General features: G+C 40.0%; 1 protein-coding gene across 5 annotated transcripts in view; it reads left to right on the top strand.

Annotated features, from left to right (window-relative positions):
• Nucleotides 1–16433, top strand: part of LOC117263130 (CUB and sushi domain-containing protein 3) — a 479142-nt gene that overhangs the window by 426593 nt on the left and 36116 nt on the right. For 3 of the 5 annotated variants that reach the window (XM_033636293.2, XM_033636292.2, XM_033636296.2), the window contains 8 exons: nucleotides 344–457; nucleotides 548–736; nucleotides 2721–2879; nucleotides 6557–6745; nucleotides 8280–8465; nucleotides 8922–9116; nucleotides 10283–10456; nucleotides 13475–13648. In XM_033636293.2, coding sequence (XP_033492184.2) covers nucleotides 344–457; nucleotides 548–736; nucleotides 2721–2879; nucleotides 6557–6745; nucleotides 8280–8465; nucleotides 8922–9116; nucleotides 10283–10456; nucleotides 13475–13648 — 1380 coding nt within the window. The remainder of the gene's footprint in view (nucleotides 1–343; nucleotides 458–547; nucleotides 737–2720; nucleotides 2880–6556; nucleotides 6746–8279; nucleotides 8466–8921; nucleotides 9117–10282; nucleotides 10457–13474; nucleotides 13649–16433) is intronic. The other 2 variants (XM_033636295.2, XM_033636294.2) reach the window with 1 other exon arrangement.

The following is a 16433-nucleotide window of genomic DNA, read 5'->3' as shown; positions in this document are numbered from 1 at the left end:
TGGACCGCTCCCAATATATATATTCTTATTCGAAAGTAAGGAGAACACAATTCATTATTATACACTGAGGAAAACATACTCATTATATTATATTTCTGCCAGTATATGCCCCTAAATCCTACACACTGGTCCTTTAACAATGCATCATCATCAATATTTTTCTCTGAGCTGTTGTGGAATCAAGTGCAAGTACCTCAAATTTGTGCTGAAGTGCACAAGTTAATGTACTTAGCTGCATTCACCACTGACAAAACACTGTGGGAGAGATGAGCACTATTGTGTCCTTCTTTCTGCCTCAACTTTCTAAACACTCTTATTGTTCATACTGATTTTATGTGTTCAGGTGACATCATCAGGTACAGATGCCATCCTGGATTCTCATTGGTTGGCAGTGAGATTCTGACATGTCGCCTAGGAGAAAGACTACAGATGGATGCACCACCTCCAACATGCCAAGGTGTGTGTGTGTCAGGACAAGAGTACAGGCTTTTAATTTGTAACTCAAATAGTATTATAACCTTTCCCTCACTTTGTTTTCTGTCCGCAGTCCAATGCCCTGCGCATGATGTGCGATACGACTCATCAGGTGTCATCCTGAGCCCCGGATGGCCGGAAAGCTACCCTAACCTTCAGATGTGTTCATGGAGTGTCACAGTAGAGAAGGGATACAACGTCACCATTACTTTTGAAAGTTTCCACACTGAGAGAGAGTTTGACGTGTTGGAGATTTTTGATGGTAAAAAGAAAACACTCAAAAGCACACACACTGATATGCAGTATAAGCTTAGAGGTGCAGCACTCTGTTGGACCACATGTGAGCACACACACACACACACACACACACACAGACACAGTGTCTTTATCAAAGGAATAAAGATGATCTCTAGGGATGCACGGTATGGATTTTCTTCAACCGATACCAATAGCTGATAATTGCTTCTCATGACCAATATTGATTATTTTATTTTCAAAAGAAGTGTGTAACCTGTAGTTCATGCACACCTGGGGTAAGAAAGGCTGAGATGTGGCAAGAAAATATAGATGATTTAATATTCAGTAGCCATAACCTAACCAAATCTAATGGACGTCATTATTATGAATGAAAATAAGATGTACAGAATGAACAAAAAAAGTGTATAAACAAGCTGTAATTTACTGTAAAAACTAGGCTATAGTGTTTTCCCTTTGTTACTGGGTGTGGACTGCATGTGTAGTAGCCTACGCAACTGTGTGTGGAGAGAGGAAGAGTGGGAGAGAGATAATGAAGCCCAGTGTTACTGTGTAATTCTCTGGTTTATCAGTGAAGTGTATGAACTACACTGCAGACTGAAGTCTCTATTAACAGAGACAAACAGTGACAGCTGACTCATACAAACAGGTCCAAGGCGAGTTGAATGAACATCGGCAGGTTTACATCTAATGTATGAAATGTTTGTATCGTCATGCCGCAGTTTTATGAACACATCTATGTGCCGTCTCACTGTTCCAAGACGGACTAGCCTACAACTACCAAGTAGAACAGCAGTCAGTCAGTGTCAGGTCAGGTGCTGAGAGAGTGCAGTTAGGCTCCACACTGGGTCGCCAGATAACAAAACAATTTAAGGGCTAACTTTAGCAATGCATGGCTAGCAGCTGTTAATGGGTTTAACGACAGTCGAGCCTTTTTGGTGTGAGTTTGTTTGGCCCGTTTAAAGACTCTCTGTCCGATGTTAGCTGCTGCTCCTGTGTTAGCTCTTGTGCTAACACTCTGGAGATGGTCCTTTAGTGCTGGGTCTAACCTGTTGGTAGCAAGGAGTTTGCTGATCTGGCGAGTAGGCAGAAGGTTGGGGATCAGACCTTTGGCACAGTCGTGTTGTCTTTGTCTGAAACTGTGAAACACGTCCATGCTGGCGACTTAGGGCTCATTTATACTCACATTATGTCCAAAAAATGTATTTCAAATGTTGTAAACATCACTGCCCTCATATTTTCATGCATCCTTTATGTTGGCGTAGATACAGCCAATAGATGGCACCAGAGGGCAAAGTCAAAAGAATCACACAACGGAATACAAGGCGACGCTGTAGGTCATGATGCTGTACCTTTAAATGGAGACAGCATTGTAGACAGCATTGGTCTGTGTGGCTGTTAAATACATCCATCCTGACATGTGGTCAGAGAATTCTTTTCGCTATATTGCAGATTTGTTCCGTGCCGCAAATGATTTAAATTTCCTCATCGTCTCCTATGGTCGTATCTCTCTTAAACTACGCTACACTGCCTCCACGACCTCCGGTTGTACTGCTTTGTTTTGTCCGGCCTTTATAAAATGTGGACAAATATGGATGAAATGAATGCATTCCGTGTCTGTCTCCATATCTAATGTTGAGCATAAATGAGCCCTTATATGTTTTGGTATCTAGTCAGCTTGCTGGGTGTGTAGATGCTGGCCTTGAAAGTCAATGAAAGCACTGTGGCTTTGTAATATTGGCATCATTTATGGGCAATAATTTCATAATGGGAATAATACATGTTATAAAAATGTCCTTTATTGGCCCGATATACGTCGTGGATCTGCAATGATCGCCGTGGGAAAACTGGACATACAATTATAACCAAAAAAAACACCAAGTACCAAAATAAAACAGTTTATTCATGTTTTCCCATTTATACTCTTTGTTTTTCTTACTCTCTCTTTCTCTGTCCCCTTTTTCTTCTCACTTTGTCTCGCTCTCTCTCAGGCCCAACACCCAACAGTCCTACTCTGGCGACGCTGAGCGGCGACCTGCCAACGCCCTTTAACCTCACAACCTCTGGTCACCAGTTCCTGGTCCGCTGGTCTTCAGACCATGGCACAAACAAGAAAGGCTTCAAAATTCGCTATGTTGGTGAGTACCAAAGTATGTATCCCAACTTTATTTTACTACTACTTTATATTATCATGATGCATGGAAATAAGGACAGAGACAGACAGAAAGACAGAGCGACTTTCTGAATAAAATAGCACTTGGAGGAGTTGTTCAGCCTCTAAGTTGTGTCAACTTATACATTGAGATTAGTTTAACATACATGCAAAAATGGAGAGAGTTTTGATATTTGTGATTTTTGGAAAGAGAGAATATACAAGAAAGTAAATGAAAAGAAAGTTAATAAAGTATTCATAGAGTATCATCAACTTAATCTCATCCATGCAATTTGTCACTTCATCTTTCAGCTTACTTTGCTACCTCACTTCTGTCTGTCTCCTAAAGCACTTTAGTGAATTGCATTATGGGGGAAGTTGTTAACTTTTATTCACTCAAGGAAACCTTGATGAGCGCAGATGGAGTTTCACAGCAATCTTTGCATTTAGACCGTCTTGCACCTGGGCCTGCTAAGTATAACTTTAGACTGCTGGGCATTAAGCACCTTCACTTGGGTAATGAGGCTTGAGTGCTTTATTCAAGGGCATTTTTTGACATTTAAGGGGGAGGAGACAGTATTACCTGTTCAGCTGGCTTTTCACTTTACACCACCCAGGCAGGAGGTTGCTTCTTTAACCTTTAAAACACCGCTGCTCTGTATGATGAATTATACACTGAATAATAACAGAAAAGCCTCCCAGGACTCTCACACTCCGTAACCTTCTTTGGTAGCTGTGATTAATGTGAGCATCTGCAAGGATTGTTAAACATATGTTGTAAGCCAGTGATGCCAGTGATGGACAAAGCACTGAGAATCCTTTTCTCGAGAAAAAATAGTAATATTCACGTGTAGAAAAGCTCTGTTACAAGTAAAAGTCATGCATTCAAAATCTTACTTTAGTAAAAGTTCAAAAGTATTATCATCAAAATATACTCATCATGCAATATAGCTTGTTTTAGAATACTATATTTTATAACACTGCATTATAATGATGCATTTATGTGTAAAGCATCACTAATGTGGCTGCTGGCAAAGGTGGAGCCAATTTTAACTGCGTGAAATACGACTGGGTAACTTCATTTATAATAATACATCGTGATTTATTGATTGATTTACATTTTGTATAAATAATCTGAATCTACAAAGTAACTGAAGCTGTCAGATACCGGAAAATGTAGAGTAATGTGGCGTAAATGGTACAATATTGGATTCCAAATGACAGTAGAGTACAAATTAGCTTGAAATGGAAATACACAAGTAAGGTACAAGCATGTCAAAATGTTACTTTAAAGAATACTTCTACCACAAAATCACCATTTGTATATCAGTTAATTACTGCGAGTTACCTTGAATTCATCAAGTAAACTTTGGTTTTATTGTATGCCTCCACTATCAACGGAGAATGAGAAAGCGATGATTCCTCATGAATTGAAGTCATTGGGGGCCATGTTCAACAACTGTTTATAAACTTTCATACAACTTGTGCAGCATAATCCAAGTCTCATTTATCCAGACGTGTGCTCACTATTCCCCAAACACATGCATCTTCATTAAAACATTACAATATAAAACACTTCCGCCCAGGAGAAGCACACTCTAAGCATGCCTGAGCACACGCATATGTACGAGCTCCACTTGAGCAGAGTTCAGACACGTGGTAAAATGGACTGCACTTGTGTAGTGCTTTTCAATTCTACCGACCACTCAAAGTGCTTTTACGTGACGTCATATTCACCCATTCACACATACACATTCACACACTGGTTGCCGAGGTAATATGGGGTTCAGTAGGCCTATCTTGCCCAAGGATACTTAGCAGTTGTTGTTAAACGCGGCCCCCTATGACTTTAATTGGTCAAGATTGTTTGCCTTTTTTGGATTCTCCATTCATCGTGGAGGCATTTAACAAAGTTTTCTTCATGAATGCAAGTTAACACATAGTAAGTACAAATGGTCATTTTGTGGGTGAAGCATTTCTTTAAGTACAATACTTGAGTAAATGTACTTTTTTACTTTACATACTTATTGTAAACCTAATAATATCATGTTCAACTTAAGTATTGTTTTTGTACATGACAGCATCCCTCTGCCACCGCTGCAAGAAAACAAAATATGCACAGTTTGCAATTACAAAGTGTAAATTAAACACGTAATGATGACTGTTTCCTCATTATTAAGACATACCAACTTTTTTAAAGAGGAAACTTTGGCATTTGAACAAACTAAGCCAGCAACTCATTAAATAAAGAAACTTGTGTGATTGAAGCAGCAGTTTAGTGCCTCAAACATACTATAAGGGGAAAGAGCCCAGAGTGGATCTAATGAGGGATTGTCAGCTGGCTGCTTTGCCTACGTGCCGGTTCGATGATGCCAGCCCTTTCTGTGGCCATCACCATTTAATGCTTTTTAGGAATAAGCTGTGCCAGAGAGTTTTAATTAGAAATCACTGACAAACTGTAAATTGCCAGCACTGATTCTGTATTTTTGACACAAGAAAAACACAGTAAAGGGAACAAAACTCCTCCTCACTAACCCACCACAGAAATGATACAGGGCCAGTGACAGACCAGAGGAATTTTTAAAACAGGCTTATCACTAATAAATAGGTGCACTGAAGAACTTATTTTTGGGGACTTGTCCAGTTTTGAGAGTTGAGAGTCAACTTCTAACTGGACCAAGGTGTTGGTAATCCTTTATGCTACGATGGAGGAACATAAGGAAACTGCCACTGGTATTTTACCACATCAGACACTAAAGTTGACTTTTATTTACTGCCATACAGGCAGACAGAGAATAATCTATAAAGATCGGACGAACTTAGACTATGCTTAACTTGATGCCAAGCCTCTTGTTTTGCCCGCAGCTGCCAATAGTGTCTGGAATAAAGGCATTAATGTTACTTGGTGTAAAGATATTTCATAAAATAGCCATTGATTTGTGGGCAGTGTACACGGTAATGTCTGACATCTCTTGTAACTCTGCTCATTGATTGTTTGATCAAAAGGCTCCGCTGGGAGAGACTTATTAATTATTTTATTAAGCATTCATACAGCTTGTCGGATAGATCCTAATTAGCTGAAACACTTGGATTTTAAGACGTGCAGGAAAGGTATAATTACCATCATAAATGTGATCATTAATATTTCTGTTCGCTGAACTTTTTGTTTAGTTTGGCCCAACAAGCGTTTTGAGATATTGCACTTGGAGTGATGACATCCTACTCCATCTCGTGCCTCTAATAGCCCTGTTTAAAATGCACAATCGAAGCCATAATTGTGGTCGGTAAAAATTATAATTTACTCCTAAACAAGATGTATTTGCAATTAGTCCGTTTTGGCTAGACCTCCTATTGTGTCATAAATACAGATGTGACTCATATTAATGAAAGTTTTATGCAATTATCAGACTGTAATGTCAGAAAACATTGGAAGTAAGACTTTGGTTACAGTACAGGTAATGGATATATTATTGCAAACCTGCATGCAGACATAAATTTGGTGTTGATCACAGCATTAATCTGAAGATCTGAAGGGCTACTAGATTAAACAACAGCCTGATACAATAATATGGTAACCACACAGTACTGTATAGTAGTAGTAAAAAATACCTTGTTGCTTGTTTTTAACAGTCATTTCAAATCTTTGTTTTTTAATTCTGTTTCCTTCACTTCCAGCCCTGTACTGCTCCACCCCAGACTCTCCGCTTCATGGCTCTATCTCCTCTCAGAGTGGCGGCCATGTTAACAGTGTGGTGCGCTGGGCTTGCGACCGTGGTTACCGTCTCATCGGCAACGCCACAGCAACCTGCCGCCGCACACCACTCGGCTACCACGCATGGGACTCTCCTGTGCCAGCGTGTCAAGGTGTGTTTGTTTGCTGTGCTAATATTTTGTGTATGTGATGTCGATTAGTATTTTTAAAAAATGTCATTTTCAGGTTATTTTTTGAATATAAGCTTGAAAAAAAGTCAAAGTGTACACTGGAGCAACAATACTGGAAAATATAGGTTGAGGAATAATTTGGTAGTTTTATTAGTTACAACTCGGGGTGAAAGATTAAAATACTGTAATACTGCAGTCCATTCATTCTTTGATGTTACATGTTTCAGTAGAATGCTAATTGAGCTTATAGCCAAGACAATCAGTAGGGTTTGTTGCTACCTTGACTTGAAGCCAGTGTCCCTAACATTAATTTGCCAAAACAGATGTAGCTTATGTTCGAAAACGAATCCTAACTTCAAATTTTTTCCAGTGGCCACTTGTGGTACTGCAGCAAAAGTCCCCTGTGGCAAACAAGTATTTTCCCTATAGAATGCTCATATAAAATGATGTAAAACTGTTGACAGGACACCTCGGACTGCAAACAAATGACTCTCTCTATTATAAATTTTGGATCCATGCAGGTTTTATACTTGTAAAACTTTCCTGGAGCTGAGAAAAGCAATATAAAAATCAGTACAGTCATCACAAAGTAAAGTCTACAAGCCGAGTGAGAACTCATGGGGAGGGCCAGCATACCCCTTAAGTCAACCCAGGAGCTAGAAATTCTTTTGGCTTATGCGCCAGGCAAGCAATTCTTATTGGACTGAAGAGGCGCCATCTTGGGCTCCAATATCCAGATTTAATAATACATCTCTGTAGAAAATACGACTGAGTTTATCCATACTATAAAACCTTAAAACCCCTTTTCCTCCTTCAAGCATTATTTGTTCTTTTTGCTCCAGAGTGAACTGACTCAACATTTAAGTGAGTAAAATGCCAGATGCATTGTTTATAAGAAGGGGCTTGTGAACGCCACATATGTGAATGGTAAAACAAACACAAAACCACTTATTATTTCATGTTACTGTTACTGTTTGTGTTTCCTTTTCTCTCTCTTTATATGTGTATTTTCAGAAAATACTACAACATGTTCCACAAAGACTTGATGATTTTTTTGATGTTGCACTTGCTGATGTCTCACCCCGACATATCAAATAACCATAGGGAGGCTCAGTTTGTAGTTGGTATTGATAGAAAGTCAAATGAAGGATGTATAGCAGATTGTCGACACTGTGTAATTACACGGTGCTGTGCTCTACAAACCAGTCTATTTAAAACCATTGTGGACTGTGGAGCAGCATTTTCCGCAAGATGGATGTGTTTTGTTAGAACTGGTTGGAGCTGAAGATCAAGCGTCTCTTGATTTTATATTTTTAGTTTGATGGCTTCATTGAAGAAAATATGTGAGCTTGTTTACAAATGTACAATACACTCGGTGGTTTTGAATCCCCAGAAACATTTCAAACAAAGTACACATCAAACCTGCCTACCTGACAGACATAAGTATGCATTAGGGTTCTGTGTGTGTTTGTTCGCATGCTGTCTTCTTAACCAGTGTGTGCCTGCCCTCCCCTAGCTGTCTCATGTGGGGCACCCAAGGCTCCTATAAACGGCGGCGTTTTAACAGCCGACTACTCCGTCGGAACAAGAGTTTCCTATTTTTGTAACGACGGGTACAGACTCTCCAGTAAAGAACTCACTTCAGCCATCTGTCAGCCTGATGGGACATGGAGCAACCACAATAAGATACCACGGTGTTCAGGTTAGTGACACAAAGATATCCGTTAGACATCATAAATAAAAATAACAAATCTGATAGTGTTATGAATTTGGACATGCTTAATAGCATTGTATGGATGTAAACATCACACTCCAAAGAGATTTTAATTGAGCGAGTTATAAAAAACATTTATATTTAATATTAAATACTACGATGTAAAATGAAATGACAATTAAATAATCATCTCCCACTGGGTAAGATGGATATTAGTCTGTAAGCAACATATAATTACTGCTATGAGTGGCAGGCATTTTTGGCTGGAATATTGTTATTTCAACTGAGTCATTATTTTGCATCTGTGAGATATTTTACAGTGGCTTGGCCCCACTCTCAGCCAGCTTTATAATATCTGACACTATTTTTAAAATGGCAATTGTGTTATTTAAATGACAGCATTTCATGAGGCTTCTCTTTCTTCTCACACTCTTGTCTGTGTAGTGGTAGTGTGTCCCAGCATCGGGTCATTCTCTTTAGAACACGGCCGCTGGAGGATCGTCAACGGCTCACACTACGAATACAGAACTCGCATCGTGTTCACCTGCGATCCGGGATACTACAGATTAGGGCCCGCCCATATCCAGTGCTTAGCCAATGGCATGTGGAGCTGGAGAAACGAGAGGCCGCACTGCCAGGGTGAGTAACAAAGACGTAAAATTTAAATCATGTTAAATTATTGTGTATTTACACTCATATTCAATTTGTGCAACCACAACCCACGATCCAAGCACAACAGCAATCTGAGGGAACCTGCGAAACAAGGGAGCAGAACAGGACATGAATTAGTTAGTTAGCAAATGAACAGAGAGGAGAGTGGAGCTCATTGCATCATTGGAAGTCCCTTAGTAGACTAGGCCCATATCAGTCTACTAGGGGCTGGTCCAAGGCAAGTCTGAGCCAGCCCCTACTAAAAGCTTTATCAAAGAGGAAAGTCTTCATCAACTTTTCAATGTGGGGACGGTTTCTGCTAACCAGATCGAAACTAGAAGATGGTTTCACAGAAGAGTAGCCTAAAAGCTGAAGGCTCTGGCTGCCATTCTACTTTGTAGGACTCTAGGAGCCACAAGTAACCCTGCACTCTCTGAGCGCAGCGATTTGATATCGACACATACTTGCCATAGGGGTGTAAATCACCATTTTCATCAAGATATTACATTGTATACCAATGCTTTGGACAACAATAAGATATTTGCTGATACCACAAAGTCTGCCCATTCAACACAGTCGGTCACAGGAGAAGCTGCCATCCTTTTTTATTTAATTGTTGTGAGTTACATGTTGAAATTCAGAGAGAAGAGAAGTGTTTATAGAAAATGGATGTATAAGCATGTCATTTCAAATGTTTTCTAAAGATTGGTGTGTGCGTTTAATGTTGGTTCATTTTATTTTATTTTTTACTGACTTTAATAAATCTACTGATGACAGAGTTACTGTAAAAGGAAAACATTTCATTCCTCCAGTCCATGCTGGAACCTGAAAAAGTTGCCGTGACATTTTTATCATCTGTTCTTTGTCGTCTGGGGATTCCTTGACATTTCGAATCAATGTTATTTTTCTTTAAAGAATTCTGTGACATTTGAAAAAATTACCGTTATTTTCTTCTCCAGTCATTGTGCACAGTTTCCAGTGTAGGGGGGGAAAAAAAAACAATGCTGGCACCAAATTTGTGTGATAAACAGCTCGCCGGCATCGGTAGCACTCCTCACTGAAACCAATGAGCATTAGCAACTGTTCAAATGAATTTGGTGCTAAATTGGTGCACAACTGCTTTTAAATTGCTGCTATCTGCCTGTGTGTTTCAGTTATATCCTGCGGTGAGCTGCCATCTCCACCCAACGGGAAGAAGATTGGTACTCAGACTACATTTGGTGCTACAGCCATCTTCACCTGCGATGCTGGCTTCATGCTGGTGGGGTCAGCTGTCAGAGAGTGCCTGTCATCTGGGCTTTGGAGCGGAACGGAAACACGATGTTTAGGTACATGACCACTAGAACTATTAATATATTCAAATATATATACATATATTACAGTATATCTTGACTTTTGTGTTATTTCCTGACTTCAGTTTCAGGCTCAGGACTTAAACTGCAACACACACTAAAACACTGACTATTAGAAGTTTGAAAGCTGTGATTTTTCAAGCTAATCTAATGAGGACAGGTATCAAAGGTAGGCACTGCCCTAAACCTTCCGTCTGGCTGCACAGCTGCTCCCCTCTGGCCTCGTCCACCTTACAAGCAAGACTATCAGGAGCTTCTGCTGTGCACTCGCCAAATTCAGTGTGAATGTTCTTTTTTTATATATAAGCCTGAAAAAAAACAGCTACTTTCTTCTGTCAGTGTGCAACCCAGAGGTAACAGATGTTATGACATGGTGCTGTCACTTCTCCATGAAGCCTCAGTAGAAACAGCGCTTCCCAGAATACTTCACAGGCAGATAGAGGCTGAACGGAAGAGTTCAATGAAACTTAACCCAGGCTGATGAGGAGGCATGATTCTGTCAAAAAATAAATAGATGGAGTCAAAAAAAAAAGTGCTATAAACAGCATTTTCATTCAGTAACTTTTCTTATTATCCTTCAAAACAAATCTGGATTTACTGTACTTGTTTTGCTTTTTTAAAATGTAAGTTTGTAGAGATATGGTTGTTGTTTTCAGTCATGTTAGTAATTAAAGCTGATGTACACAAGATTTTCTAAAAATGACCCTCGTATGGTCGATCCTGAATTTTGTGAAAACTTGCCAAAAATAAGCTGATGTTTGTGTCCGTTCTAACTAACGTCCTTCCTTCAATACATAACTGCTGTTATGCTCAAGGAAGTAAAGCGTGATTAACTTGAGTAATGCCCTTTAACTTAACAGTAATCAGCACCTCAGTGACAATGTGAAATGTCAAAGGTGATACCAGGCAACCTTTTCTCTTCACGTTCTCTCCCACTTCCCTGGCTGCTTTGACCTTGTTAGCATTTGCTGACGTCGGGGACACAGTGCAGGTGTTATCTACTGTAAGGAATGAAATCAATACTCAATACAAACCATGTGAGAACAGGAAATACACATTTACTGCAACAGTTTGCATTAGCACAACGCATCAATCAGGCCTCTGGGGATGTATCTGATGAGGGGAGTGAAGAGACCTGTCAATTCTGTGTGGTTGGCTGTTAGCATTAGCTGTTAGCAGGTAAAGTCTGTCAAGCGAATTCACAGAGGATGGATAGCGGCTGCTGGTAGCACCATAAATTGTACCTCATTTGCAACTGCTATATGCTGTTTCACAAAAGATATCGTGCTAATGATATTACAGCATAGAAAAGATGATTTGATGCAGAGGACAAAAGAAAACATATAATCCAGTGCCTCACAAGCTCCTGAAATGCTTCTCACTGCTGCCAAAACCAATGGAAAGTGTGGGCGTGACACCCCATATAACCAACTCTCTGACGATACTTTACAGTAACTCTGTGTTGCTATCAGCACTAATCTTTGTGCCAATCTTTTGAGCCAAACTTGTGCCAGATGTATTCATAAAACCTATCAAAATAAGTGCATCTAACACCAAGACTCTATCTGCTTAGCAGCGCAGTCAGGGGTGCATTTTAGCCCTTGCAGGTATTCGAGAATTACACCATTTCTTTTTGTCTCATTTGTGCAGGTTTAGCAGCCACAATTGCTTTTTGTGACTTTGCCCCTGATTTTTTAAAAGCACAGAGACATCTTTATGTTTAAGGTAGACGATTGTAACAGTACTGCAGAGGACAGGGACACAGCTGTGAAAATGTCATAGGGGGCACAGGACCATCTGAGCCCTCACCTTAAATTGACAGGTGATGCAATTTATGACAGAGCTTCTAATGTTTTGTGAAGATGGAGCGTTTGTTGTGCTCCCACTTTGCTGTTTCATGGCGTGTGTTTGCTCAGAGTCACACATCTCACAGACAGGAAGAAACAGGTTTTCAAGCTGCGATTGCCTACTTTTACAGGCTTGCAAAAGGTTTCAGCAGATGTTTAAGTTTTAATGTCCCAGATGGAGGCAGCAAACTGTCTCCTAAGCCGAGGAGATGTTCACCCTTAAGGTTTGTTTAAAACTCCCTGGTCTGATTAAAATGTTTCTGTTTTGCTGATATTGTCTTGTCTTAGAAATAATCCAGAGAATACATCTCATGAATACAATAAGACTTTCAAGGTGTGCTCAGAACAAACTTGTATTACTCGCATGAATATGGCTGCTGGAGTGATTATTGGAGTAATGGTTGTGCTAACTAACTGTGGAAAGCAGGTAACGCTAACATTAGCGCTAACTTGGTTTATAGTAAAGTACAACTGTGAGCTGGACTCAAGGGCCAGATACATATTTTCAGAACTTACCTTGAGAAGGAGAAACAGATACTTTAATTGTATTTTTTATTTTTGAGAACCAATTTTGAATCAATTCAAAGTTACAATGACCAAGAGGCAGCAGCAGGAGGCAAGTCAATGAAAAACATAGATACAGCTGTTGTCATAAAACAGCATTAGACAAAATTAAAACATCATAACACCTTATTCCTGAGGGCACTACTGTAGAAATGATTATAGGCGCAACTTCCAGTGAGATAACACAAGTAGCAGTAAGCTAGTTAGTCCCATAGACTGTCTGTGGTTAGTCCCAGTGGCTACCCTTGGTGGCTAACCAACAACGCTGGTTCTTTTTGAAAGTAATTTGCCTTCAGTTTAGTAGATACTGATTTATTTCTTAACAGATATTTAACTAATGTTGTTTCTAAAATGTCTTTCAAAAACAGATGCAGTGATCAGAAAGTTTTGCTTGTAGTGAAGTTAACCAAATGAAGGTGTGGAGTTTGAGCATCTTCTCCACTCGTTCCAGTCACTGCGAAAACTTAAACTAGTTATGAATGAAGACGTTTACAAAAAAGTCAGCGTAACAATGACAGTGTCTTCACAGCAACATTTCTGTGTCTCCTAGTCTGAGTCATCTGTATCTGTGTGTGTCTTTCAGCTGGTCACTGTGGAATCCCAGAGGGCATTGTGAACGGCCAAGTGATCGGGGAGAACTTCGGTTACCGTGATACGGTCGTGTATCAGTGTCTGCCTGGCTTTCGACTAATAGGCTCATCGGTTCGAATCTGTCTCCAGGACAACCAGTGGTCTGGACAACTCCCCGTCTGTATATGTAAGGAAAACACACATTAACCTTAACTTATTGAAGATTCACGTTAACTTGCAAATTAACCCGAAAGCCTCTGCTACATATGTGTCTCCTAGACAACTTGTGATCTGAGCAGCTGCCTGTCTTTTCAGAAAAATACACTCACACAAAGCACACCCCCACATATAGGCTGCATTAGTCCTTACATGTACTCTGTATAAAGAAGCAGGATGACCCAAACCCTGTGGGAACACACTGTGCACACTAACTAGCTCTGAAAGCACATCTCTTTATAAATGATAACTGCTGGTCTGCTTTCTTAGTAGAATGGAAAGTTTATAATGCAGAAACATGGTGTAATGGACAGCGTGTGGGTTTGTTACAAAAACTCCCAAATCCTCGATGTTTCATCCTGTTTACGATGAAAACATGCAGGGGAAACGCGTGGGCATGCATGCAGGGGATAAACAGAGATTGCTCTCAAACATCTGAGACCAGAGTGTATCTAGAGGAAGCTTGAATGGCATGGTATGTTTTGATGTTTTCCACTATTTGCTTTATACCAAATACAGAACTTGAGGTACTTTCAAGTAGAGGCAGCTTGAGGATAAGGTTTTTATAACAGGCTCGGCATTTTTATTTAAAATTTGGATATTTTATTCGCCTGTGGAGTTGACGAATCAATATCATGCATTTTACAAATCACTTCGGAGGCATACCAATTAAAGATGTCTTGACAAATTGAGATTTACTGTTTGATACAATTTTTGTAATCAGCCAAAGGAGGAAAATGGTCTTGGTAACCGTTAAGTAAATCAACAGCCTTCTAGTAAACCAGTGACACTGTCCAAAGCAGGAAGTGGAATTTGATAAAAATCCAAATTAAACACATAGCGAAGGAGGAGAGTAGAACAAACAGATGTTTATTAACTGCCTTGAAATCAGAATAGAAACAGACTGCATTGATAGGACAGAAATTACCTTAGCAGTGGGACGATGTTGACTCAAGAGTGTAACCTTATCCAGCACATCATTAAAAACACAGCTGAGGTCAGATATTTATTATGGTTCAGTAATAATAACAAAAATTTAGGGAATACTAACAGGAAACCCCCTTTCTTTCAGAGTATCTGTGACTAAGTGTGCATTTGTGTGTGTATGTGTTGCTGCACGAGCGTGTATTTGTGTATGTGCAAAAAATCTAAATGGAAACTCTAAACAGACAATGAGTGCGTTTCCATGGACACGAGTAACCTGTTTATGAGGCTCATCCTGGCTGTGATCATATTAAGGATATGGTGTTTACATGAGCCCAGAGTTATTCATGTTCCTCTTATACATAAAAATATTAGCAACCTGTTAACTGATTACTGCAGTCTATTTGTGCCGGTGCTTGTGGTGTTTACAAAAACAAATGAGCAATGGGAGATGAAAGTGACAGGAAATATTAACCACTATATTATAGAGTTACACTTGACAGCTTTACTGCTGATAATGTTTCTGCTCCACTCGCTAACACCTTTCTGCTCTGAGCGCATCAACCTTTGCTTTCCTCTGCTCTGAACCACACTCTGTACCAAGCTGACGTTATTCCTGAAAGAAACTACGCTACTTCTATATTACTGTCCTCCACACCAGCGCCAGCCTTTCTCTATCACTGCCACAGTGTTCGATAGGCGAGCGCTGGATGAAGATGCACAGCCTCTTTCATTACTGAAAAACAAAACTGAATTTCGCCATTGCTCCAGAAGTGAGACGCTTTCGCTGTTTCTTTCGTTGTTGCCATTGTTTGTGTTTCTGTTATGTCACATGGCTGAAGTCATACCTGCACAGGTAGTCAGTGGTGCTGAAAAACTTGGGTAACTTGTGTAAAAGCAACAGTATCCCGGTGTCTTTTGGAGTAGTCGGGCACAGTGGCGTGAGGAAGTTATGATGGGCCCCAGTACATACTATTATGACTGGCCCTAGTGCACGCTATCGTGCAAATATTGTCTCATCACATGATTAGAGACGTGACATTGGATAACATCGACATAAATATTACCCAGCAATCATCACTGCATATCTTTATGTATCAAAAAATACCAAAGAAAATGAGAAATTATTCATTTAATTTGACAATTTTAACTGTTGATTTATAGTTTGTAGGGTTTCTGAAAACTGGATTTGGGGTTTACATGCTCAAAGACATAAATGGGATACACCAAAAAGCCTGATCATAAACGGGTTATTCATGTCCATGTTAGTACATTCAATGAGAGCACAAGACTCACAGCAAGAGGGTTCCTGGCTCGAACCAAAGGTGGGGGAGACCTTCTGTGTGGAGTTTGCATGTTCTCCCCGTGTCATCGTGGGTTTTCTCCAGGTACTCTGGCTTCCTCCCACAGTCCAAAGACATGCAGGTTAATTGATGACTGTAAACTGCCTGTAGGTGTGAATGTGAGTGTGAATGGTTGTCTGTCTCTATGTGTCAGCCCTGTGATAGTCTGGTGACCTGTCCAGGGTGTAACCTGCCTCTCACCCAATGTCAGCTAGGATAGGCTCCAGCATCCCTGCGACCCCCAATAGGATAAGCGGTTATGGAAAATGAATGAATGAACATCACATTATATTTGAAGGCTTTGTCCCTCTTTTATTGCAGTTCTTCTTCCTCTGCCTACATTATCACAACTCCACCACTGAAGGGTTTGGTCAGAGATTAGGGTATATTAAATTGGTACAATCAGAAAAATAGGTAATAACATACGTATGTCTGTAGCAACAGTGTAGCTACCTTCAACATCGTTTATGGCCGCAGCACCGGAGTCTT

This window comes from Epinephelus lanceolatus, chromosome 16, assembly GCF_041903045.1.
Source record: "Epinephelus lanceolatus isolate andai-2023 chromosome 16, ASM4190304v1, whole genome shotgun sequence".
In the NCBI taxonomy this organism is placed as follows: Eukaryota; Metazoa; Chordata; class Actinopteri; order Perciformes; family Serranidae; genus Epinephelus; species Epinephelus lanceolatus.
This window is presented reverse-complemented; position numbering and strand designations above follow the sequence as displayed.